Source organism: Trematomus bernacchii, unplaced genomic scaffold (genome assembly GCF_902827165.1).
Source record: "Trematomus bernacchii unplaced genomic scaffold, fTreBer1.1, whole genome shotgun sequence".
Lineage (NCBI taxonomy): Eukaryota > Metazoa > Chordata > Actinopteri > Perciformes > Nototheniidae > Trematomus > Trematomus bernacchii.
The window spans coordinates 10,775,257-10,803,064 of NW_022987705.1; the positions used below are offsets into that span (position 1 = coordinate 10,775,257).

The window sequence follows — 27,808 nt, forward strand, 5'->3', positions numbered from 1 at the left end:
TTTTAAAATTGCATTTCTGCAAAAATAAAGTGTTACGGAGAACTAAATAGAAAGGAATATGATTATATATGATAACATATTTTATTGAGAGAACTTCAGACTTAAAGAAGTTTTCTTTAAGTCTGGAGCTTCTTTTTTTTTACCTTTTAGCATCTGAGGAACTTCTGTATAATATTACAAATCAGCAAAGGCATTTGAACAAAAATTCTAAATTGATCCCCCCTCAGTCTTCGTTAATCAGTTTAACTTAAACACTATTTGTATATAACAAATATTTAAATGGAGGGATGAAGTACGTTTTGATATCTTTGAGCCGATGTGCAGTTTTGTGTTATCAACCTCAGGTGGAAGAAGAAAACATGTGAGTTAAAGTCTGGGAAGTCAATTTCTGAGGAGTGCCTGATCCGCTGTTCTCTGTACAAATGATTGTTGTCAGCAAAATTAAACTCAAATCAATGCTGACATTAAGGAGGATGTCTTATTATATCAGTCCATAAAGCCCTTCTAAAGGAAACTCATTGACCTTCATTTACCACCTAATTTGCATGAGTAATTTTCTCTCTGAGTTCTATTATATGAAAAGATTAGCCAATTAACGGCTGAATGACCAATTATGGACATGAAGTTTGGTTGAAGTGAGCGGTTTAAATGGGTTGGAAAACAGGATTGTGCATGTATTGTTGCAGTTTTCTTTCCCCTTATCCATCATATATTAGGCAAGTTTGTCTTATTTCCAACGTAATGCCAAATTAATCACTTTGTTAAACGTTCTCTTAATGTCACTTTGCACTCTTGATACAAAGTGAAAGAGAGATTTCATTCTGTAAATCCCTATAGAGCCTGCAGTAAAGAGACAAGCTCATGCTAGTCCACACTGGCCCACAGAGGTTACTAATCCCTTCACTCTCATTACTTGCGATTGTGTTTGTACTTTGTGACTACAAAAAGTTAATGAAGCTCCAGCGTTAACTTGATGCACTTTCTCTTCCTCTAGCACCCCTTGGATTCACATAATGTATTTCATATTTAAGTTATTAGAAAAAATCAAATATGTATTTTATTGTTAGATGTAAGACAATAGGGTATTTTGTTTTGTTTGTTTTTGATGCTTTCAATTATATGCTTATGTTTTTCTATACTACTCTACTCTTGTGCCAAAAACATTCTTGACCAGTGGATGATGAAGAGCAGAGATCTTGAAGTAGACCTCTTTCACCTCTTAAAAAAGGAAAGACTGTACAATATTGCATTCTGTATTGAAGGCCACTAACAAGCTTTTGTACAATATGATATCATATACTTATATCAGAATAGAAGGCATTTCCATAAAGTTTATTATGTGTTTCCTCAGTCTGATTCCACAGTAGTTACCATAGATTTAGTATTGCGTATTTTAGTCATTGCACATGCTTAAGGAAGGACTGTATAGCTGACAGACAGTAATATTGATATCTCAGTATCCAGGGTAGCGCTCCAGCACAGCACAGTCATAGATTGTGAACACCAAGTCCTGAAAAAAAGATCAAATAGATGTTTTTAGTTAAAACAAGTGCAATTGATTTAGATATTTGAATGCAACGTTTCTATTGTTGGCAGTAGCTCAATCTCAAATGCAATTCAAGTTGAATGCATTGTTATCTGAAATTAAACATTCTAGTAAACAGAAAATCACCAATATGCGTGTGTATACTTACACCCACACATTGTAATTTCAGGCTATTGTTGACATTAATTCTAGGTCAACCTTTTTCTGGTAATTAAGCTTTCTGAAATGACCGTAGTGAAAGTGATATAAAGCTGTTAATAAAAAAATAACCACAAACCAACACGAGTTGTCTCCACAGTTCAGCAGAGAAGGCTTAAATATCCAGAGTGATCTGAATGTGTTCCATAATCTGAATCATAAACCCTGTTTAATCCCGTGATATGACCCACTGAGTGACCCATTAAATGTTTTTCCTTTTCTGTTTTATGTTGTGCTGCAGTGGTGCAGACTTTGGCTCAGTGTAAATGCAGTAGATAAAGGATCAGTTGTACCATTTTTATTTTTTTTCTAAGTATAATGTTCCAATAACAAAATCTAACTACTGTAGAGTATTGGGAATACAGGAATAACAATTGGGCATTTAATAAATGATGTTATATAAATACCTATTACTGTAAATCCTGTGTACCTATGTTTTTAAGATTGGGAGTCACCTTATTTTAAGATAAACAGCACAACTTCTACTAACAATACAATATAAACAATTACTACTCAAAAACCTCCTCTATCAACAGAAAAGGCACATGTTGAGGTCCATTAAAAGTACAGATAATGTAAAAAGAATAATTTCTCTGCAATCTTATTTAATGTTTGCATACAGTAAATGTATCTTTATATGTCAGACGTCAGTGCGATTCATTTGAGGCCTGTTACATCTACAGTCACTGAATGCTCATGCTACAGCCCCAATGGCAAAGTATAAATCCCTTTATATTCTGCAAGATGTTTTACTGTGTGTCCCCATATAATATAGTGCTATTTGAGCCTCGTTGTGTTTAATCTATTTGGACCATTTGTCGCATCTTACCCCGTGACATTTCTCCGACATGAAGATGAAGAGCTGTCTGAGAGTGTACCCCAGCTTCATCACTTCTCTGGTGTAAGCGCAGCGGCGGTCTCGCAGGCCTTCCACCAGGGAGATGTAGGTCCTCATTTTGTGCATCACACAGGCATTCTGCATTCAGCATGAGTAGCAATTAGTGTCTCAGTGCGTGATTTACAGCTTAGGTTTTCAGACAAAATACCACAGCTGTTAGTGTGGAAAAATGTTGGACAGTGATACTACTCAAAACAAAAAGTGATGGATGAACAACAACTAAAAGTAGCAGATAAGATATTTAAGGGCATTTTTTTTTTACCTTGAAATAAGTACATTTATACATGCCAATCATGTAAAATAACAAATACAATTTAGCATCATCAACACATGTGACAATCATGGGGAATTTAAAATCATACTTACATGGACATCAAGGTAGAGATCTGGCATGTGTGCCATGCAGTAACTCTAGATGCAAGGAAAACATATAATACATATAAAATTCAAGAATTCAGCATTGACAGGATAATATTATATAGTTCTTTAAACCTATCCCTTATCTTAGAAATCACAGTTGCCAAAACAAACCCAACTGAAATGTGTCTACAAATTACAAGCTCACTATTGTTTTGATCAGATTGGATTAAACTACATTGACGCATATTTGTATCTAGAAAATAAATGAAGGAATACTATGTCTATTTGTCCAAAGTACAATAATAAGCACTAGATACTGAAAACATCACAGAAAAATGTTACACAAAACAATTTAAGAATATATGCTAAACCAAACTTTAGTGTACAATGTAATCGATATAGAGCAAACATGCAGCAGCTGACTTACAGTTTCATGGCCCCTCTTCAGATCTGCAGCCATCTGGGTGAGATCTCGCGCCATGCTCAGCACCTTGCTGTAGCATGTGGGGGGGAAGAAAGGGTAGCTCAGTACCAGAGGCACCAGAGACAAAACAAGAAACAAGTGTTTAAAGATCGCCATGACTCCCTGACACCTACTTCACTAACTGAAACTATGTTTGTTTGTGAACTGATGCACACACGCAGCCACGTATGCATGCAGACAGATTTCAACACACCCTCTGTTTGCTCCAAAATAATTATGCAACTGCAGGGGATTGACAGGAGACAACCCATTGTGTAAGATGAGACAGATGGAAAAAGCAAAAAAGGCAAGAGAGAAGTGTGAGCTGTACATTTTTGTCAAAGATCTCTATACTGGAAAGACATACATTCATAATAATCTCAGAAATGAAGGGATATTCAGCAAGGCATTTCTTATTTCAGAGTGTAAGTTGTTGAATAAGAAGTCAAATTCTAATTTACTTTAGTAAGAGTATCAACACCACAGTGTAGAAATACATGCTCCAAGTCATGCTTTTACTTCACATGTCAAATTGTATACGCAAACATACTCGAAATGCAGAAAATACCCTTTTAGAATATTGACTATTGTGATATTGTAATATAATCAGTGATGCTTTACTGTCTAAATCATTTTAACCTTGGTGAACGTCGGCCTAATATTACATTATTTATGGACAGCTGAGTAGTTTCTACATTTTCCCCAACTGATCAAATGCAAAAAAGTCAAAGAATTGCATTTATGTGTTGAATACATTTGATATGATAATTTTTCATCGGAAAAGTTAAAATGTCTCAATTTAATACATTTGACAGTGTAAAAATACAATAATTTCAGATTATAGTCAAGAATAATAAATGCTCTTTGTTACTTTCCACTAGTCAATATTAGGTTTCATATATTTGATCTCTTAGTATTTGTACCACAATTATAAAAAAACAAACATGACAGTGACTGTATTTTACCAGTCTCTAGATAAATCTCTAAATAAATAAGCCTGTACCCTGATACACGTGTTCCATAATCTATCATCTCTGCATTGGGTAGGGGAGTGTGGTGTTGAGACCCCGACTGTAATATTGATCATGACAGTGATTTATGCTGTTAAATATGTTCCTTTAATACCTTTGCTGTATAAACACCAGATGCTGTCATATCCTGTTATGTCTTTTTTTTCTCACTAGATGGGGCTAATTTCACAGAGTTAAACACCTTACATCTTCATGAGCAGTCTTTAAGTCCAGCATGCTTAAGTGTCATGTTGAAATTCAGCAAAGAAGTGTCTTTTCTTTTTACAAGCAAAATAATATCCTCAATTACAAAACTAGGACAACATTGGCACACGCTGGGCCTGCCGTAAGTTAAGTGTCTGTACTGTGTTTCTCTCCAGGTGTGATATGACACTGGCATCACTCATCTCATTTAAAAGAGGAGTACACCCCCTGATGCCGCCAAACGCACAATACAGGAGATGAGTGATGCTCGTCACCTCTCACAGTCTGTGTTGATAGTTTGAGGTCTGTCCCCTTCCTCTGTATGAAGATGGATGGCCCACACCGAGTGTGCCCTGGCATGACGGAGAGGCGTTAAGAGGAAGAAAAAGTGCAGCGTGGGCTGTAAGCATATCTCTGGTCCCACAGTCCCACCACTCAGCCGTTCTCCTCTCGACCTTGGCCTACTCAATTAACAGGGGACACGGGTGACAGTCCTTGTAATGGAAGGATGTGTTTTACAGTTAGTAGTTAATGGCCATGGAAGGTAATGAATTATTAGAGATTGGACTACAGGAATCTGTCCCTAATGACAGAAAATTCCAATGCGGCAAATCCATATTATGGTTTTTAAGACCATAGATATTCATTGCATATATCAGGTGACTCACATGTTTTTTTTAAATCTTTTCCTCTGTATTTGAAAATGTAGGATCATGTATGGAGATAATCTTATAATAGAGGTTTAATACATCCGTTTAGTTGTAGAACTCTATCTCGATAACATATTTTCAAAAGAATAGGTCATAATGATATAATCCTACATTTAATGAAATAATAAGTATTGTAGGCCCAACGTACTCTGTGCTTACAAGCATAGTATACAGAGCATCTTAAAGGGATATTGCATTATTGCCTAAGGAGACTATAAAAAAGGAATACCATAAAGCACATAAGGTCAGAAAAGATTAATTATGGAACACCATAAAGACATTATCCAATGTTCTCCCAGTATAATTACTATTTCCATATAAGTTTTAAGGCTATTATGAGACAGCAGGCTCAGCTCGTCTATAAAGAGGCTGCCCCTCACCTGGGGGGGGGGCACGAGGTTGAAACAGCATGGTCGACAATGTGCCTGGCTGAAAAGCCTGCGAGCAGAGTGGCAAAGCAGTATCAGCTGTAGGGGGCGCTGTGCTAAAGCTGATCGTGACCTCTGGCACCATGAGAGGAAATAACTGCCTGCAGAAATAAATAAAGTGGAGTATTTTTGAGGCAATGCACATTTTAAAGTGACAGGCATAGACTTTTTTTTAAGCTAAAAGTGCATACATTATCTGATTATGTCACTCAACCCTCATTTGGGGCAATAATGTAAGCAAGACAAAATCACTACAGGGTATTTTGAGTGACTCTGGCAGGACAGGACTATGACAGGAACACTCGTCTACTTGTAATATTTCCAAAATATTCAAGTTATAAACAATAAGGTGTAATATATGTGGAATCTTTGTAGAAATGCATCACAGAATACCATTGTTTAGCTAAGTGTATAATAACGACATGGGAACCCCCAGTCCCACAGCAGAGCAGCCTGACCAGCCCGTGAAACGTGCCTCTCCAGACGCACGGTGCTGGCCAGCAGCGCATTACACAGGCGGCGATGTGGAGGTCAGTCGCTCATCAGTGCCGAGCAGTTTCCCCCCTTAAACCGCTATCTCTGCCCGTCGTCCAGAAAACAAACGGGATTTCTCATCGCACTCCATCGGTGCAATCCCGCAAGTCACGTCTCGCTGTGTGGTTTTCATTTTTCGGGTGGCAGGTGTCCCGGTGCGTAGTCGTCCTCACACCGGACAAGTGAAGCTCTGAGCTGCACTGTTGCTGCGCTGTCGCCTCGCATCTCTGCAGCAAAGCGGATAGGGAAATGGTGCCAGGCTCAACTCTCCGGCGGCATTCAGAGGTAGGTACCTACAGCTGCCCCCCTGCATACATGCACACAAGGTGGGATACTTTCTAGTCAATGCATGTTTGTCCCATTTGATCAGATAACAGAGGCTCCGAGCACAATGTCCTCTGCAGGGAGCTCAGCACTGCGTCTCCACGCACTACTTTTTGAATATTGAATTTAACCCAAAATCGATTACTGTGATATTACTGTGGTGAATGACCTTATCATATAGTCTAGGAAAGGCAAACATGGAAGGGTTTCCCCTTGCGGATTGATTGTTGCAACGATGACTTGAAGTTTGTCTTTTTAACCCTCAAATGCATCTCAGTTACTCAGGTCAGTCATTCATTCTCCTGTTAGATATTATTATGGGACATGCTGTCATCCAGTTTAAAATGATACCATTTCAAACCAAAGCTATACATATTGTCATAAGATATTAAAAAAAAAAAAAAAAAATTGAATTCTTATATTCTGATTAATTTTATGTTTTGTATTTTTTTGTAATGGATTCATGAGGCAGCAGAGTTCCAGTTTGTCGTCTCTAACAAAGCGTAGTAACTATCATAATCTCACGTCCTGAAGAGGGCAGCCTGAGGGATCCCATTTACAGTACACAATGCCAGCAAACTATAAATCAAAAAGCCTCCCATTTTTGTTCCCCTAATGGGAAAACCGTTCATGCCATTCATCACACATGCACTGCAGAAGGTGCTCCACTGGGATGAGATTATGATAAAGATATGAAAACATAATAATTGATAAATGACAGATGAAGTAAAGAAGGAAGGAAAGGAAGGGGACCTGTACAAATAGAAATTAGGGTAATTTTTTGCTAATCAAGTTGATTTCTAATCAAGTCCTTAGCATTAATTAATACGACCTGCTATCACAGGTATTTGAACTTGGCAAGCATGTGTTTTTGTTTTTGTATCTTAATTAAACAGAATGTGTCAGTCAGGGTTAGGGTTCCATTTATCATTAAAAGCTGTGTCATTAATGTGTCAGAGGCTCTACCTTTCCACTTGTCCTCCCTTCCTCCCTCCCTTCCCTCCTCCCTCCCGCCTTCACCCTGCTGATGGTGTCATGTTTTCCTGCCTCCCCTCACAGGTTAGACTCTCACTCATCAGAGGGTCAAAGCCACAAACACATCACCCCCCCACCTCCTGCCTGGCGAGGGTCCTCCTTCTGCCTGCATCTATCTGAACAGCAGTGAGGACAGACGAGAAACTTACACAGTAGTGGAACTGCGTGTGAGTGTGTGTGTCAGCGCTTCAGTGCCTCTAGTGTTCCCACTAGCCCTCCACTGTGTGTGTGCAATGAGGTGTGTGTGTGTCAAGGTGGAGAGTTAAGAAGACAGGACCTGTTAAAGTCAGCAAAGTCTGCAAGTTCGTGTCAGGGCTGAGCATTCCATGCACGTGAGACTCCGTGTGATTGTTTGTGTGTGTGAGTGTGTGTGTGAGGGGCTACTGTTGACCAGGCAATGAGTGCGTCTCAGAGGGAGAGGCCGTTCGATGCTGAGTTGAGCTAAGGGAGCAGAACAGGAGAATCTGTAAGAGGAGCAGCCATGGGGCTCGGACAGTCCAGCAAGGCTTCGGTCACCGAGGAATCAGACGATGGTGAGTAACTTTAAATATTCTTATACGACTTTCGTCATTTTTGCATCTTTGTTGCTCTACTTTTGAGCGCCATCGTTGACTGCCTCATCCAAGGTTGTCCATCTTTTCTGCAGCCTTATCAATGTGTTAAGCTATTCCTATTAGCTAACAAAATGAAGTGCACTTACAGTAAATGCTCCTGACGGATGTAATGCTGATGAGGTCTGCCACTACTCTTCCTCAGCAAATGGAAAAGAAGTAATACCCCTTGCTGTAGCCAAAGTTTGACTTTGATGTGGCCACAGCATTATATATGAGGCAATAGAATAGAATAGAATCAAAAGTTGATTAAGATATCCACAAAATGCTTCTGGACTTTTTTCAGTAATGTTAGCTTTTGGCTTCATCTTTATAATTCCTGAAATTGGCATGAATCTTGCCAGGCTATTATCTTAATTTTTTTTAAGCTTTTTAAGTCAGCATTAAAATGAGTTATAACTTTGATTGGCACAGCTCTTGGTTTAAATGTATGTTCCCTTTTCTTGGTGACCTGAGTAGATAATAAAATGTGAAATGTATTGATTTGCGATTTTGTCTCTGAAATGTATTCCACCGGCTTCCCCCAAGGACTTCAAATAAGTCAGTGTTACATGAGCAGTGATTTAGTCTGGAGTGAGACGGCTTCCCCAGGTGTATCCTTATTGTAATGTTTTCTTTGTATCTGGTATCCTAAATGACCTGATGCATGTGTCTTTTTATAGAGTTGTAATATCTGTGTTTTTGGCAGTGTTATATTTGATTTAAAAAAAGGTTTTCTGCTTAAATAAGCGATTTAGTATTGTTCGTGGCATTTTCTTTAACCACAACTGTGTCAAATAGCAGCATCCCATGGTGAGGAAATTCATATTTTCTCTTTTTTACTGGAGGCAACCTCTATGAAATCCTTATCCACGGTTAACCTTGCTGCTTGGTAATTTTGCGGGCTGTTTTGCAAATGTCACTCACAACACAGCGTCTCTGAACTCTGAGCTAATGCAACAGTGCACCTTCCTGACTTCTCTCTAAAAGAAAAACAGCGTGGGTGATTTAACCGAGGGCAGGAAAATAATAAACAAAGAGACCCATCGTTTACTTTAGATTATAAAAAGCCCTTCTCAGAGTATTCCCCTCGCTGATGAAAGTCCCGCAGACACAGGCCGGGTTCTCGTAGTGAGGTCAGAGGAACCGGGCAGGTTAACATCGTATCCATCACCCTCTGAGTAGCAATAAAGATGCAAATTGAGTTTTCACTTTACACTTCAGGAACAGTGGTGGATCGTTTGTTTGTCAATTCAACAGTGCACATTAATAAATAATGGCATTTTAAAATATATATTATTACCAAATGTAAATGCTCCGAGCGTAGCTCACGGTGATTTTCATCTGAAGTTTCTGTGCACCTGACAGCTTTAATTACAGTTGTGGGTAAAGCTATTAAAAACATTTTACTTATTTACAAGGATGGTTGAGCCCTCCAACCCATTGTGGTTGCATATCAAAGCTCCACTAAAGGACAGGTCTGCAAAAATTTGGCACTCTCCCATATTTCACATACAAAATATTAGTATTAATTTTAGAACATATATGACTCAAATAAATACGGATGAGGATTAAGGCCACGTGTTAATTTTTCTTTTAGATCTGACCACAAGAGATTTTCTTTTGTTTAAGTTCTTAGGAAATTCTCAGAATTCTTACTCTTTCATCAGAAATCCGATTTGTTTAATACATTTTTCTGACTTCTCAGAATTCTGACTGTCACTTTGGGTCAGATCTAAAAAAGATTATTACATCTGGCCGTCCTCTTTCATAAATAAGTGTGAAATTCTGATAAATTAGTTATGCCCCTTACTTTTCGTGTTTGACGCCTATAATCTAATTGTGTCTAAAAGGGGGTCAAAAAATCAAATTGATGTCATATGCCTCCTAGACATGTATTTAACAGTAAACGCAGCAGCAGAAAGGTTATCCAAAAATAACATTATCATTTTTGGAATAAGTTATTGCTATTGGATGGTACAGACAGACTGCTTTCCTTGCTGGAGTCAGTGATGCATATGTTGTGGTTCAAACTCTGAGTAGATTTACAGAGAGGCATGTGCATGAAGGTGAACTCTGTCAAGACATGTTTATCTCCTCTGAGAATGATGTGTGTCCCACATGTGCTCCCCCATGTGCCACATACGTTTTTCACCCTGTGAGCAGGAGGGTCTGGTTAATGGACAGACCTTGTTTACTGCTGATCATGCTTTATTCACATCACCGTGGCACATCGACCCATGGGCTCTGTTTCAGTTGTCAGAGCAACAGCATGAGCGCTGATGTCCCCATGTTGGTGGGTCCTTAAGTGATTTACAGGCGTCAGTGAGAGAGGGGGGGGGGGGGGGGTGAGAGAGAGAGAGAGAGAGAGAGAGAGAGAGAGAGAGAGAGAGAGAGGCAAACAGAGTGAGACCGTGCGTCCACAATGAGACGGCTAATTTTGAAGACGTGATTTATGTTTACCGCACAGAAACACTTAAACAAGAAAATAATGAATAAATCAACCTTTCTTTGTTCTATACAACAACACCGTGCATCACAGTCAAACTCTGGTATTGAGGCTGAGCTAGTTTTACTCTTCTTAGTTCCCTTCTGCTTTCTGTAATCACCTTTTCTTCACTTTATACGGACTCCTGATTTATTTGCCCTTCATTTACATATTTTTCTGTTTCTGTACATCTGAATTACCACAAAGTGCTTTAGGGGTCATTAAGCTTCCTTTCAAACCATGCAAACGCATTGCTGCATCGAGTCAGACAATCACTTTATGATTGAGGAGTTTTGCAATATAAAAACAAAGACATGAGCCACCGTATTGCAGTGGTCCTTCACTAAGATGAACATAAAACACTTTGGTTTACTTAAAGTTGATCCATTCTTAACAAAAAGTACCAAATGTGTATTCCACCAATGAAAATAGAAAACATCTGTTGAGATACTTTTACAAAATTAAACTAAAAGTTATTTTTGTTGTCGGTTTTCAAATATGTATGTCTTCTGTAGGGATATGTCTGTGCTTGGGAGTGCAACAATCAGAGTAAAGAAGTTAAATTGTATCGATGGACTGTCTTACAAATTGTTGTTTTTCTATGTTATTTGTTGACAATAAGAACAATTATTTTCCTTTTTCCTTACTGCCACACAAACCTTAACCAAGCTTATGCCATAAGGCCCAAAAAGATTTTCAATATGGCATTTTCAGTTTGATCAACTGTCTAAAAAACATGGCCTTAAACTCTTAATTATAATTGTCATATATTAGAAAATGTGGTCATTTGCACATTTCCGCAGGGGTCAGTCTGGAGAGACCTAAATTACGCAATAAAAAGTATGAGAATAAAAGAAACCACCTGTGAGCGCGTTTGAAGTGTATGCAGGACTTTAGTGTGGATGAAGGGTCAGATCAGAAAACATTTTTTTTTATATTTTGTTGGCTTAATTTGGACATACTAAAATACAAAGATGCAAGACAGGCGTATACCCTACAGAAGAGTGCAGTCATACAGAGAGCCTGAAAGAGTGTGAAGCCCAAACTGAACAAGCGTGGTTACTTCAATCCAATCTGATTAGCATGTGTCAGTCAAATTCAAATTGACTAGCAGCTGAGGTCTTCCATCAGATGGTTTCCTCAGTTAGTTTAAGCCATGGAAAAGCTGCCAATGTGTCAATTCCAATCATGTGCAGAATTCAATCATTACACGCTATGTTACTCATGTGTCCATCATTTATTATTGCGCATTAAACCCTTCAGTGTTCTGCTAGTAAAATATGAGTCCTCACCTCACTCCCTCCCAATCTCTCCGTGTTGGCCTTGCTCTCTCTCCCTTTCCCTTTGTCCGTCAATCTGAAAAGAAAAAAAAAACAACACAGTTGAATCTCCAAGTAGCTCATGTATATCCGGAGTGTGTGACTGTGTGTATGCTTTGTGTACATCATTTGTAAGTCCATGCATGTACCTATGCTTCACATAGTCCCTTTGGTTGTGTAAACACTCCAACATAGATAATGTGAGAGAAGTAAGTGCCAGTGATACATGACTAACAGAGCATAACATTAACTGTCACATCCAATAGATCTAGTGACTGCAGGCAGAATGAGAAAGTGTGTGTGTGTGTGTGTGTGTGTGTGTGTGTGTGTGTGTGTGTGTGTGTGTGTGTGTGTGTGTGTGTGTGTGTGTGTGTGTGTGTGTGTGTGTGTGTGTGTGTGTGTGTGTGTGTGTGTGTGTGTGTGTGTGTGTGTGTGTGTGTGTGTGTGTGTGTGTGTGTGTGTGTGTGTGCGTGCGTGCGTGCGTGCGTGCGTGCGTGCGTGCGTGCGTGCGTGCGTGCGTGTGTGTGTGCCATTGCAAGAGAAGTAGATGTTTATGTCCAATATATGTGTGTATTTTGATGAAGGATTGTGAATACAAATGTGTGCAACTGTGTGTGAGTGTGTGTGTCAGACGAGTGCAGAGAGTGGGAAGCAGCTGTTTCATGCTCGGGATAACAAAAAGAGGGAAAAACCTTCTGTCCTGGTTGTCATGGCAGCAAAAAAAACAAACAGCCCCATTTGGTACCAATTGGTAATAAAAGTTGCTGATAGATGGAGGAGAGTGAGAGCTGGAGGCTCTGTTTTTTTAAGGTTGTGTGTGTGAGTGAAATCTTGTTCAATAAGTGTCCTGAGGACAGGCTGAGAGGATATCGAGCTTCGAAAAAGATGAAGCTTATCGGTCTTTTGTTCAGTGGGAAAACATGCAACGATCATAAAATATGTCTTTGTGCTGAAGCTTATTTGAAATCTCTGTTATATTGTCGGTGACCTGTGGTTGCCCTGCTGCCTCAGGTTGACTGTCTACTTTCTTCAAATGAGTTCAATGAAACCTCACAGTCACAGAGTACCAACTGTAACTGTACTGAAGCTTAACCTTCATCTATTGCCATTGAAGTAAGGCAATGGCCTCGTTTAATTTAAAAAAGGGTTACTTTAGCTTGCATATACAGTTCATTTTTCAAATGTTTACCATACAGCAAATACATTTAGGCCTATCTGGTATTGATCTTGTGAAGTAATCTTGTAGAGAAAAACCTTTTCCTGTTTTGTATTAAATATAAAATTAACTGTTTTCTACTTTTCTTTCCCTCAGTGAATTTTGACCACTTCCAGATCCTGAGAGCAATAGGAAAAGGAAGCTTTGGAAAAGTAAGTCTATGTCTTGATACATATATGAAACATATATTTATTAATGTCCCAAGGGGAAACTAGTTTAGTAAGCTATGGGCAAAGACTGATGAAGCACATACAACAGCACAATACTAGTACTGACACACAAACAAACACACATTCAAGGAGAACATAATTCATACCGTAGTATTTCTCAGGAGAGCCTGCCAGTTCAATAAGCTCAAACATATAACAATATGTGAAAAAAACATCCAATATAAAAGACCAGTCCCTAGACGAATAAATATGCAATACGTATACAATGTTGCCTTAAAAACATATTCAATCTTGTGTACTGTATATTAAATATCACAATCCTCACGTGATTCAAGGGGTGCAAATCTTTTTTGTTTCATCACGCATTAATTTGCCTATTTTCTATATTTCTCAGTTAATCTTTGATATCGTCAAATACATTGTTTTGTCTGAACAATATTCCAAAATCTCAAGATGTTGAATTTACAGTTAAATTAGACAATAAGCAGCTGCATATGTTCACAATGTTGAAGCTGTAGGCAGGGGAAATTAAGCTTGAAAAATGATATAGTGTAAACTAAGTGGATAACGGGCAACATATTGTCAGTATAAAACCAACATAGTCTAGTATAGCCTTCCAGTTTAATTTCCTTCAGACCAACCAACAGCTTGCAGAAACACATCTGAGTCGATTGCAGTCATGTGTCCTCTTGCTCTTAAGTCATAAAGTGCAGAGCAGGTCACAGCAGCACTTATAGTAAGCACATATAGCGATGCACACTCACATGCACACAGTCCCACAAAGCATCCACACTCCAACAACAGATAAGCAGTCTAATCACAGAGGATGGAAAGCTGTTCAATGGGAGGAGTGATGTGATCAGGGTTTGGCTGATTAACTGTGCCAGCTGCTCCACAGATCATTCCCTTAGATAGCAGTAATCACTGGCTTATTGACATGTGTAGCAGACAAACACTTGGACAAATAAATATGGGGAAAAACTCCTTTGCATATTACAAATAGTGTCCATTCTTAGACACATTGTTAAAAGGGTTGAAATGTCATGCATTAACAGCTAACACTGCACCAGGTGTTATGTTCTCCGTTTTGCTGCGTCACATAAGTACTGCAATTTATTTCCACTGACTTAAATACACTGAAAGTGCTGTTGGAAAGCATTTTATGCAAGAAAGCAAGCAAGAGTTTATTTGTATTTCCAGGTGGAAGCACAATTTGCTGCGAGACTTGTGAGCAACTGCAGCCTCAAACACTATTTAAAAAGTTAAATTATGTAACATTGGACAATCTAACACAATACAAAAGATATTAAAGACACATGTAGGTTGAAACCATTAACAAAATTTAATTTATTATTATAATGAATTATTTATCATTCGGTTTATAAACAGGAGGTTAGAGATGTGTCTTTAGCTACAAATAACAGATGGGGGTAGAGTGAGACATTTTGAAATTACATTTTTAATACAATACATTTTTATCGAAGAGAAATGTCTATGTAACAATACTGTTAGTGAGGACTGCAGTCTTTACTGTATGAATGGATGTTTGCAGAAAGCAAAGTATGTGTCACCTTGAACAGCCTTGAAAGAACTGAAGGCTTAGCCTTAGACTAACATATACAGGCAGAACACGAACACATTATTCCAACCATGTTGAGCACAGACGTGAATTAATGGACCCCTTTGTGATCTTATCATCAGGTCTGCATTGTGCAGAAGAAGGACACTAAGAAGATGTACGCCATGAAGTACATGAACAAGCTGAAATGTGTGGAGCGGAATGAAGTGAGGAACGTCTTGAAAGAGCTGCAGATAATGCAGAACCTTGAGCACCCTTTTTTGGTCAACTTTTGGTAAGTCAATGTGCTTAAGTGAATGTGGGGTTGTCTATCAATTAATGGGGACATACCATTTAGCGCTTGTGCTGTGACATTTGTGTATTTGGAGTGCGTACTAACCAACATAAACTGCAGAAAATACAAACCCCTTCCTATGTCATATGCAGGCTCAGTGGATTAATACCAGCCCCTATCTGAGTATCTCCACCTATAGCATGAAAACGACCTATGCAAAGGTGTACCATGTTTTTTCTCGCAAGCCAATCAGAGCAGACTGGGGCTTTTCATGAGGTGAGCTTAAAGCGCCAGGCACTGAAATTGGGCGTTTTAGACAGAGAGTGAAAATAGTATGCAGACAGACAGTATGACAAACATTAAAGTGTGTAAACATGTTCCAGTCAAATCCCAGAATACAAAAATGAACCTGAGAATTAGCACAATATGTCCCCTTTGGGTCTGTGAGGTTTTTTTGTTAATGACAAATAACCCTAAATCCTTCCTTACTTAGTGTTTAAGAAATAACTCTAGCTTATTTTTGTATTCAAACTGACATCCACTGAGTGACTTTGACGGAATAAGCCTCTCAATCCCTTAAACATGAATATAAAAAGCAGCTGTGTAACATTTTAAGCACACTAGAAATGGCTTCCACTTCAGCAGATTCGCCTTCACAAAGGCTTGTATACACTGGTTATTGCCATCAGCCGTAGCAGCCACTTGAATGATTTTGTAGTTCATTTTGTGTCAACCACATGATTTTTATAGTGACCATGGACCATACTGTGTCCATAAAACATGTGAATGCACACAGACACATAGAGAGACCATGTGCTGTTAAAGAAAGCTCTGGATTGAGTCTCTAGATGCATTCAGAAAGGTGTATTTGCCCACTCTCAAGCCTCTGCGTCATCATCTCACTCTTTGAAGTTGCTAAAAGGAAAATGTAGTTTGTTCACTGATCCAAGCTCCACTTTTATGGGCCCAACTCTCCTCTCTCGGCAGCTTCTTGTTTGCCTCAGTGCATTTGAGGGCCGAGGACGTCTTAGCCTCAACACTGTACAAGCTTATTTCAAAAGCAATTGCTAATCTAAGATGACTCATCAGGTATTTAACTAACTCATTCATCATAATTTGAAAGCCTGAGCTTATTTAGCACCAGGAATCGTACTTTTGAGATCCCTGATAAGTATGGCTTGTTAAGTTTCAGTCTGAAAGGCGTCATTAATTCTTGATAAGCACTCCCAACGTTTGAGAGGAAGCGGTTTTCTTTCTGTCAAGCAGAGAGGCAGAGAGGAGGGAATGTCTGTGCAAGCACGACAAAGAAACTTCCAAAGACGTAGACTTTTGTGTTTTATTAGTATTATATATAATTCCTTTTTTTTGTTTACAGGTTAACTTCTTGCCCATTTTGGTTCAGGCAGCTCCCTGTAAAATAATCTGCAAATGTGAACAATTCAAAGAGATTATATTCATTGGATAGGATTGTCCAACCTTTGTCTTCTGTCCCACTTTTCTGTCCTCTATTCACCTACTTCCCTTTTCTTCCATTTCCATTTAATATCTTTTTGAAAGCTTTGTTTTATAACTAGTTTGGGGGAAACAAAACTCTTCCCACAGTAGGAATGAATTAGAGAAGACAAACAGTGAGAGGAAGAGAAAGGACAGCGAGTCGCAGGAAAAGGGAAAACAGGCACAGAGCAGAGAGGGAAAACCACTGAGGAGGTGCACAGAGGATAGAGAGATGTGTAGTGGACGGGCTCATCAGACAAACAATGCCAGCGCTTGCTTTCTTGCTTGATTGCATGCTGTGTTGGACAAAAGAAAATTGTTGGAAGTTAATGCTTTTGGCAGCGTGAATCCCCCTGGGTGGAGGTGATTTCCTCCAGAGATGTGCTTGGGTCAGCGCTGTGTCCCTCTCTCTTTCTGTCTCTCTTACTGTGTTGACTTGGCATAAGTTATGATTGTACAGAGGTAAGCATTCAAGGTCAGCCGATTACCCGCAGGCATATGGACATCACTGAGCCACCTGCATGCAGGAAACCAGGCTTTGTTTTTCTTCTTCTGTCACTCTCCTCCTCTGTCCTCTTTTCTTTCACCTCTTCCTCTCCTCTCTCACCACCTGCTTCTCTTCCTTTGCTCCCCTCTTGCTGTCAATGCTACTGGGCATGACCTCAGGTGTCTGTGCTCTGCGTGCAGCCAGGCAACTTCACACTTTGAAGACAGGAGCAGAACAAATAAAAAGAAGTTCTAAACAAGTCATTGTCCCTCCAAACTATTTAGCCTGATATTAAAGGTCCCCTATTATACTGTTTTTTATCAATATATTATAGGTCTCAGATATATACAAAACATGTCTCTGAAGTGTTTGGCTCCAAATACCAAACAGATCACCCATTGTAGCATCCCATAATCCCCTCTGTTTCAGCCCTGTTTCAAAAGTGCTGATTCTCTGTCTGTTACTTTAGATGAAAATAAGGAGCCACTCCCAACGCCCCTCTGAGAGATATTTGGTTAAAAAGAACACAATGGTGCTCTAGGAGGAGATTCAGGTGATAAGGTGGGCGGGTGTTACCTTGGTTGGTTATTGGCTAATGGTTACACAAGCCAAAAAAATCGTTATGACATCATAAAGTGGCCAAAATCTGATCAGCTCATTTTCAGACAGGTTTTTATATAAATGGATCAGGACAAAAAGTGAGCGAATATTTTTTCCTGAAACTTCCAGAATCTCTTTACACAGAGGGGACACATGTTTATGTATAAAAGACATGAAAAAGTGGATTTTGCATAATAGGTGACCTTTAACTTGGTGATTTTGAAGAATCTTAACATCCCGCATTGTGGTCCGGTCAGTGTATGGTTGTGCCAGCTGTGGTAGGGCAGACGGTTGTGCCTGCACTGCACTACAGTATGTCCCACTGTGTAAGAGGAGCCTTTAGACAGGAGCCAGAGACAGACACAGACAGGGAGAGATTGCTACCAGCATCAGATGCTGCTGTTTTCAGCTTTCTGTCTTGCTGCCTCTTTATCTGCAGATTTTGCAGGTGATTTGTTTGTTTGCAGTAGAATGTTACAGAGGAAGAACTTCTTGAAAATATGCTTGTGGAAAAGTTGGGGGAAAATAGAGACAAACAACATCTTTGTGTACAGCATGTGTGTCCTTCATTTAGTAACCAAGAAAACACAAGAAAAGTGTTGGAATTTCAAAATTCTAAGATTCTAGGATTAGGAATAAAGAAATAACTTAGTTATAAATATCTGCAATATATTTTGTTTCTCTTCCATGATCATGTTCATTGCCAATTTTTTATTTTATTATGGTTAATAATTCACAAATGATCTGCCTTTTAACAGTGTACAATTCACTTCATTCCAGCCCATCAGCCATGTCTAACCTCTGTGAAAAGTAATGCCATGATGCAACATGCTTTTATAAAAGTCATTTCATAACTGTCAAAGGGAAAAGAAGAACATTAACAAAAGTCTGAGTTACTGTGGAGTTCAGGCTTCACTTGCTTTAGGGAGTCCCTCTTTTTTGTTAAGTTATTATGCAATCTCACTAATGCAGTCCATTTCTATGCAGAGCAAAACATCATTCAATGTTACACTAGATAGATAGATTGATGGCTTTTATTGCACCACAAAGGGAAGTGTACTTCTCTCAGGTCAGTACTAACAGACAATACATGTTACATATTAATCCCCATTCAAACAAAAATAACGTATGTCTCACAAAGGCAATGATTTTCGAAAGAAACCAAGAGAAGAAATCCTCCAAGCATTCGGACATAAAAGATCTAGTTCACCTTATGTGTTGTATTGCACTGGCATTATAGTTTTCTAAAATATAGGGTATATTTTGAATGAATGGCATAAGATAAACTAAGGTTGATCCCAGAGCCCATATTACAAGTTAGTAACGCTAAGATGTTATTGTAAATAAGATACAAACTCTATCCCTAGGTTTATACAAATGTGCACTACAGTCCCATTATACTTTAAATGCGGCAGCCATTGCTGAACACCAGAAAGCATCATGTCAGCATGTCAAGTATTTGGATTTATGTCAAGGTGACTTGGGGAAATTTGAGATCATACAATCAGTTGGGTTAGGAACAAAAAGTAATTGTTGGTTGACTATGTGTGGATTTTAAGTATATATTTTACAGGTGATAATTAACTTTCTGAGCTTTCAGTAAGAGATGAGTGTCTGTAATTTGGCATTGCTGCGTCTGTGTGTGTGTATTCTCGTGGAGCATTAGACACAGACTGATGGGAGCTGTCACTCAAAGGAGGATGTGGGAGATTGGTTGGAGGAAGGTCCGAGGGCTGTCGGCATCGATCCAGCATGTCACAGTCTGAGAGGCTGGCCGGCTGTGTCGGTTTCAGCATGGGGCTTTAATCCGAGTGTGTGTGTGGAAATGTGTGTGTGGGCTCATGTATGAATAGTATTTCTACTCAGTGTAATTGCGATACATTGTGTAGAACAACATATTCGTGACTAGCCATTTATTGGTGTGGATTCATGCATAGATGGTAGCACAATCACTATAGTTAACATTAAGGAGGTTTGTTTCATTTATTATATAAAGGTATTTAGGCTATGGGTTATGGGTAACTGAGCGGGAAAAACAAGTCCTTATTCAGGAGAACAATATCATTACACTAATTTAAGGCTGGGTAATATGCCAATTTTGATGAGACTATATATTATTGTAGATTCTATATCTTTTTATTTCACATTTCTTTAAGAAAAAAATACACTATAATTGACAAGTAGGTTTCAGCATTGCAATTAAAAGTGAAGATTTGCACACATTGTAAAAGACAGAATACCTGTCTTTCTGGATTTAAATACAGTACTCTAGTTTAAAAAAGGCTAATTATTATAAATACGTTTTTATCATGTATACAAATACTAGTTGTAGGTTAAGTATTATTTCAATTACCAGTGTATCCACACATGTATGTTCTGTTACCTTTGAAAGGGAGAAGGACATGTTAACAAAAGCTGCTGAGACCAAGTGGTTTCTGGAGACTTCCATTACTGAAGTGGCCTGGGGCCTGAGCCTCTAAAAGCTCCATGCAGGATGCTCTCCCAACAGACTGACTGCCTGGAAGCAACCAAGAGGTCACATTGAAATGCATGTGTGGCGCAGCAGATATAGACTCTGAAAGAAAGACGGAAGGAGAGAGGGGGCAAAAGAGGACAAGAGAGACAGAGAGAAAAGACGAGAGAGAACAAGCAAGGTAAAGAGAAACCAGATGCCAGCGAGGCTAATAAAAGTCTGCACCAACATAATGTACAGATGCTAATCTGCTGTTCTCTACACTCCACCGAAATGCTGGTGGAGGCAGCAGCTGCTAATGATGCTTGAGAGCATGTTCTGTCTCTGTCTTTTTCAGCCCATTGCAATTGAAATGAAGACAGCTAAGTAGTGCTGTAGACAAAATTCAAACAGACAAAAACACTCACTGGTTGGCTGATTTTTCCCACTTCATACTTGCTTATCTGTTTCCAAGACTGCTCACTGCTCCATCTCGGTCTAGGATGCATTCAGGCACAGTATTCAAGATGAAACAGGCTCTTTTAAATCACATTAGTCATACACAAATAAAATATGTTGTCATATTAACGACAACTTAGTTAACTTCTGTGACCCAGTGCCGCCCTGTGACGAACAACCTTAATGGGTACCGTGTCTAATTCATTTTGACAGCAGTGGCAGCACGCCACTTCATTCATATTCAAACAACTTCTAAATACTGCGTTGACATATCGGAGTGAGAGAGAGGGAGAGACAGAAAGAGAGAGGAAGCATGCTTACTTGTTTTGAGAAGAAATAGGGGTTGCATTGAGCAATTTACAATATAATAGATTGGGTATATTGCTTAAAGGTGGGGTAGGTAAGTTTGAGAAACCGGCTCGAGATACACTTTTTGTTATATTCCATGGAATGCTCTTAACATCCTGATAGCAATGAATATCTTAAGTGCTTTGACAAAAAATCCCTAAAAAAATGTCATCTGTGGAAGCCGTAATACTGTAAAAAGCACGACCAATCATTTTAGCCGGCCCGGCTAAAATAACTGGATGGCCTACCTGCCTGTCAGCCTTCCATCTGTGCACAAACTTATCTCGTGCCCTCATTGGTCATGTGCGCGTTTGTGTGTGTTGGAGGAAGGGCTCTGTAAGGAAGTGGCCGATTTTTTCCGGCTGTGTATTTTCAAATTCTAGCACACTCAAGCTGGTTTCTCCAAAATTACCTACCCCACCTTTAAGTAGCATAGAACAGATAGCTGAATTAGCAGTAGGTCCATCAGTCCCCAGGGGGATGATGTTGATTTGCAGCTATAATATCAAACATACAGTATGTATAGCACAATAAATGATTAATAAGTGCAATAATGTGCACTTTTGTAGATGGTTAGATGCAGGAGCAGTTACAACAAAATTACTACTATGTTTTATAGATCTACAGTATGTGTTCTATCTATATGTATTTCTGCTTGTGTGTAGGAATATGTCAATATGTACATTAAATATGGGACTTTCTAAGACTCAAATGCCATCGAATCTCAATCAAAACAAAGCTGGGTCATACAACAGGTAGTTGAGTGGAGATAGTATGCCTGGGTACACGTGTGTGTGACTGTGTGTATTCACATTATCAGAGTTTACTGTATGTGCCTCACTGCGTGTGTCACCACGCCAGGCTGTAGACCCTCTGTAAGGGGGCTTTTTCAGCAGGAACTATGTGAGAGTTTGCGGTGAATCAGTCAGTCTAGTTTTCTCAGAGGACAGAACTAGTCCCCCCAAAAAATGGCAGCCAAGCCCTTTTCTGTTTTTACTACTTAGCTTCCGATGGGACAGAAAACACGGAAGCTTCAGTCGAGCATGAGAGCTGGTTTTCTACTCGATTTAACTGGTTTCACGCAGGGCTCAAGTGTGCTATTGACTTGATGGACCTGCTGTCCCTCTTTTACACTGAGAAGAAGTAGTATGTATTATAAAGTAATACATTGCTTTTTCAGATTATTAGCAATATTTCCTTTAAATTAAGTGTACTAGTAGCTCACCTGGTAAAACGGGCTCCTTTGTAGTAGGGCATATAAATGATTGCAGTTGCCAGATGTCGAATTCCATCGATGGCCCTTTCAAAGAATGTCATCTCCCCTTTCCCTTTTCTCTCCTATAAAAGGCAAGAAAAAATAAATAAGTCGATTTATCTATAGACCTGAATATTGGTTGTCAGCAGATACTCATAAGGCTTTTTTCTGCCTCCTTTAAGCGGATATCTAATAATAAATACATACCTACTTAAAACAAAACAAGGCATTAATGATAAAAGGAGAAATTAAGTTAAATCTCACAAACAGTTATAAGTCTAGATGAGTCATTGAACTCATTAAAATAGCAAAAAGTGTCCCATTGTATACATTAAATAATGTAGCAACTACGAAACGGCAGTTTTCTGAGAAAGAAGCCAAGGTTGTCTACCAGGAAAAAGAGCAATTACAGTTCAGTCTGTGTCTCCTAAATGTTTGTGACAGCAGCTTCTTGGCTTTTTTACCACCTTAACTACTTCTGCTGGGCGTGTGTTTGTGAGTGTGTGCGTGTGCGTGTGCGTGTGCATGTGCGTGTGCGTGTGTGTGTGTGTGTATGTGTGTGTGTTAATCCAATGATTAATAGAGTTAAATGGACTCCATCTAGCAAACACACACTGCTGTCTAGCTCTCACTCAACTAAGAAGCTTGTTTCTCTTGCCTTGGTTTACAGTTTTTAACCAGACTTTGGTCTTTGAATATTTGACAAACATTCAGTTTTGCTTTTAAAAAATATATATTTTTCACATTTTTGCATCCTATATCTCACACTACTACCCTTAATGTTTACTTTCTTATATTCAGGCTTATCACCGTACATTTATTTAAATGTTTTCTCTTTTATGGCTATGCATTTTACACTCAAAGTTGTATGTATCCTAAAACAAAAGCTTTAACTTAATGACCAATATCCAGACTTAAAGAGGAATCCCTGCATTGTGTTACAGAACCAGAGCAGGCCCATCGTTAATAATCAGAATGTTGTGGCCATCCATGAACTCAGTCAGAACTGTGTCTCAAATACTACAAATCCTGTATCAAAGTAAAGCAATGCTTTGATATCTAAGTGAATGTGATTTTAATATGATCTCTGCTTGATCTGAGCTTTCTCTCTGCATGCCAGACTCAAGTGTCACATCATTTTCAACACACACTCTCTCGCTCTCACATGCATGCACACACACATTGATCCACTTTGTTGCTTTGGTTTTCTCACCCTCACATCTAAAGTGTGCAAAGTCTTTATGGACTCCCCTTGAAAGTTCCTTCTTTTAAGCATATGTAATGTTGTCTTCTTACTAAGAGGCTCCAGATTACTTTTTTGCTGATTGATGGGAAATAGCATGTAACATTTAGAATAGGTTTTGGGCAAAAAATTGAAATATGGCTTTAAATGATTCTAAACCAATCACATCACATACTGAAATATTTTGTAATCCATCTCACATTGACTGATTTACTTTTTATTTTGTTCTTCACTTTGAAATAAATGTGTTATTGATAACAGCAAAGCCCATAAAGGTTATATAAACCTTATACTGTATGCTGTTTTTCACAATTAAATAAATTAGTAAATTGATTACAGCAAAGCCCAAAACGTTACAGACGTTAGCCACAACTTGTGAATACTGAGTTATATATGCATTCCCTATAGATCTCTTTAGGGTACATTAAAACGTACATGTTATATAACAGATTCTGACTTAGCTGATCATTAGCTTTGGACTGTAACTATTCTCAGAACACACTTTAAGTTCTACACAGAACAACACAAATCTAATTATCATTCCATTATGGTATCAAACACATTATAAACTTTTGCTAAAAACTTGGAGAACGTTAGTGTTTGCAGGCGTGGCTAAGACATTTCTGCTCGTCTGAGTGATTGATAGCATTGCAGCTGGTCCCATCCATTCAGCTGCACTATATTACACACTTTAAGTGAGAAGGGCCAGCCTCTTCTCATTCCTTTTGTTCCCTAAAAATGATATTCATTAGTAGAAAGCTATGTGGATTGTGCATCTGTGTTTAGACTCATTCATATTCCAGATGTCATATTAGTATTTGACATATTTTAGAATAATACATCATAATACTTAATGCATGTTCTAACTGAAACCAAGCAGAAAGGGGAGGAGGACAGTGATGCATGTGTATGCCTCTCCATGCACCTCTTTGTGATTTTGCTAAATGTGCTTGTGTATTTTCAGGACGGATGTCTAGTCTTTCCACACTCTGAGGCCACTGGCAATTAGATGTTAAGTGGTCTCAGCATTATCTGAGCCTTAGCAGACCGTTTTGAGTCAGCTCAATCAATCCCCATCCATCCATTGCAGAAAAAGCACCACCTCCTGTTTATTGGAGAAGGGCCCCTAGGAGGAGAGTTCACCAACGTGGCAGAAAACTACCCTTGGTCACTGAGCACTGAGTTTGAGCCAAGGTAATGGTCCTTTCAGGGATGTATCTGCAAGTGGAAACCCCAATGGAGTCTGTGGTGACAAAACTGCAACCTCTCAAAGTGTTCAGTGAAATTGTAGCCCATCAGGAACATGATGAAGGATTTGAGAGCGGTGGTAGTGTAGTATTTTATGGAATATCAGAAATTGCCGACGCAGGACGCTGTTTTGCACACAGGGCAATGTTGTTGGCAAGCCAGGAAATGTTGGTTGCTGCAATTTTATAAAATATAATTTTTGCATGAATTAGTTCCTTGTGGGAGGGAAACTAATTAGCTCATTGTTTAGAGGGAAAAAAAAAAAAGTGTGGCCCCAGTGGGACGCTCAGCACGTTAAAATCAATGGAGATTTGTGCAACAGCTCATCAAATGGCAAAGCAGGGGGCCACATGCTGATAAAGGCTTGCTGTGGATGACAGTAATGGATGGACGGATTTATAGATGGATTACCACAAGTAGCATTACTACTATCACACATCACACACCAAGAGAAGACTGAGGAATATTTAACTAATACTATGTACGGTCACCCTTACTAAAAACTAAACAAGAAAATATGAAGAAGTACAGACCATCAGGCAAAAGCATCACGCTAGCCGATGTGCTAAATCTGGCCGGGTGTGAAAAGTGGTGGTGGGGGGGGAGCCTCTTCTTCTACTGTCAATGCCTTTGCGTGGACCAAGCCTATCTATCTTTGCTCAGCCTTCATTTTTTATCTCAACTTTCAACGTTTGTAATGCCAAATCTTGTTCCTGGTGTGTAAAGGGGGGTAGCCATTGAGTTGAGTTGAGAATACAAAACGTTTTAAAGTGTATGTTATTTTATGCATAAATAGAGGAAGTGCCATTTTGTGTGACTTTGACACTTTTCTTCCAGCAGAGAGCAAAGCAGTTCAGTGTTGCCAGCTAAATCTTTACAGCACACACTAACATAAGGGAAATGTAATATATGTAATGGCCTGCTTTAATGAAATGGCAAGACACTCACCAGTCTGATGGGAAAACCTGTTAACTCTCAGTAGAGATAGGAGCAGGGCAGCGAGCCATCTGAGCAGACAATGTTGCTGAGTGGATGTAAAATTGTGCTCAATATATTACCTCAAATATTTTCATACCGCCAAAGCTGATGGAATAGCAGAAGTATACATTTTCAATAACACTGTGCACATCACTTCATGTAATATTAAAAATAATAGCCAGGGTAGTCTGAATGCTAATGTAATCACAACAGAGATTATGTTTTCTGTGTCAACCTTATTTGCTGTAGAAAACAATGAGCAACAAAACAAGGATTAAACTATAATGATGATTGTGTCCTGAATATATATTTTTTTAAATAAGTATTAGATTGAATTTAACTGTTACAAACAGTTTGGTAAGCAATTGATATTTTGTAGCTCAGTTTTGTTCTTCTTTTCTTTATATTTGCCATTATTAATATTCATTTGTCAGCTATATTACTGGTATTAAATGTGGGCTTTCTTCTTCTTTGAATAAATAATAAAACTAAACTAAAACATGCCCAAACACTATAAACAAATATTGTAATGTTTAAAAAGGAAAGGGGGCAAAAGACATCCTGTGAAATTGCATGTCCTTCTATGCTGTCAAAAATATGTTTAAACAGGAACACTGTAACCTTGCTCCCAGCCTCTTGTGTACAATGTATTTAAATAGATGTGTTACCTTATTAGCCTTAAAGACAGGATAATGAGCATTGAGTCAGGCATTAGCAAACAAAGTGGCTCCCACCTGTATTATGAAAGAGTGTGACAAATCTATGTATATGTCTTTCATTATTTCCCATTCTTTTTGTGACCAGTGTTATATTAATTTCCTTTTTAGAATTCTTCTCCCACTCCTATTGCATATACCTCTCTTCATTCAACCCCTCCTGGTATGCATCCTCATTTTGTAATCTCCTTTGTCTCCAACCGTCCTTGTCCTGGCGTCCCTCTGGACTTGTCACCTTTCACTCCTGACAGTCTGCTTTCCTCTGCAGGTATTCCTTCCAGGATGAGGAGGACATGTTTATGGTGGTGGACTTGCTCTTGGGAGGAGACCTGCGCTATCACCTCCAGCAGAACGTCCATTTCTCAGAGAGCACCGTCAAACTCTACATCTGTGAGCTGGCCCTGGCCCTGGGTTACCTCCGTACGAAGCGCATCATACACAGGTCAGATACTCAGTCTGTACAAAAAACATGAGAGGTATAGGCTTTTTACTGGTTGCCCGTAATATCTCTTTCTTATATAAATCATGTCCCACTTCTGCCTCTCTCCATTGTTTTTCACCACCAAGTCTAAGTATTATCTTTCCCGGTGTACGTTTCTCCTTGGCTGTCCACTTTAATATTATTTTCTAAGATGACTGCTCCAGCAGAAAGGTCTAGCAGTGTCGACATGAAGGTCACACCTGACACAACAGTTTACTATGAACTGCAGACTATGGCCATCATGAAATGCACTATTTATGTCCCTGCTGCTTTGTCAATGCCTTATTTAATTTGTAAAATGCAGGTTAAGTGCTTTTTAGGCCGAAATATCTGCTGCTATGGCACAGCCAACAGTTCGCATGGCCAAGAAAGACATGGCTACAGCCCAATATTATTATTTTAAGTTGTTGAAGTGACTCAAAGGACATCCTGTTACGGCCAACAACGCTGCCAAAAGTACTTTAATCCTTATCACATGACTCTTTCATAGAGGGACAATGCAGATAAGATAAACAGCTTGGACAACAAGGTCTCAAACCACATTTTGTCTCATTGGCTTTACCAAATACATTACAAATTCAAGTGTGTCATTGCAAACCAGTCAAACTGAGGTCTTCAGTGTTGGTGGTTGTACATGGGAACACATTTTGACCTTGGAGTCAAGGAGTTGCATCTAGCATCCCATTTGTTGTTAAAGTGGA

At 39.0% G+C, this 27,808-nt stretch overlaps 2 protein-coding genes across 2 annotated transcripts in view; one reads left to right on the forward strand and one right to left on the reverse strand.

Annotated features, from left to right (window-relative positions):
- Window positions 1-1,386: 1,386 nt before the first annotated feature.
- LOC117490265 (cytokine-like protein 1) lies at window positions 1,387-3,660 on the reverse strand. The gene is made up of 4 exons (XM_034139922.1): window positions 3,430-3,660; window positions 3,009-3,053; window positions 2,574-2,720; window positions 1,387-1,510 (listed from the first exon to the last, which is right to left on the reverse strand). Exons 1-4 carry the CDS (start codon window positions 3,580-3,582, stop codon window positions 1,454-1,456), a joined length of 402 nt encoding a protein of 133 aa, XP_033995813.1. The 5' UTR covers window positions 3,583-3,660; the 3' UTR covers window positions 1,387-1,453.
- A 2,699-nt stretch (window positions 3,661-6,359) lies between these two features.
- The window catches only part of stk32a (serine/threonine kinase 32A), a 60,017-nt gene continuing 38,568 nt past the window's right edge, over window positions 6,360-27,808 (forward strand). Inside the window, exons 1-5 of the mRNA XM_034139923.1 lie at window positions 6,360-6,636; window positions 7,735-8,243; window positions 13,420-13,475; window positions 15,195-15,346; window positions 26,895-27,068. Of these exons, the coding sequence (XP_033995814.1) occupies window positions 8,192-8,243; window positions 13,420-13,475; window positions 15,195-15,346; window positions 26,895-27,068 (434 nt within the window). The 5' untranslated portion in view covers window positions 6,360-6,636; window positions 7,735-8,191. The remainder of the gene's footprint in view (window positions 6,637-7,734; window positions 8,244-13,419; window positions 13,476-15,194; window positions 15,347-26,894; window positions 27,069-27,808) is intronic.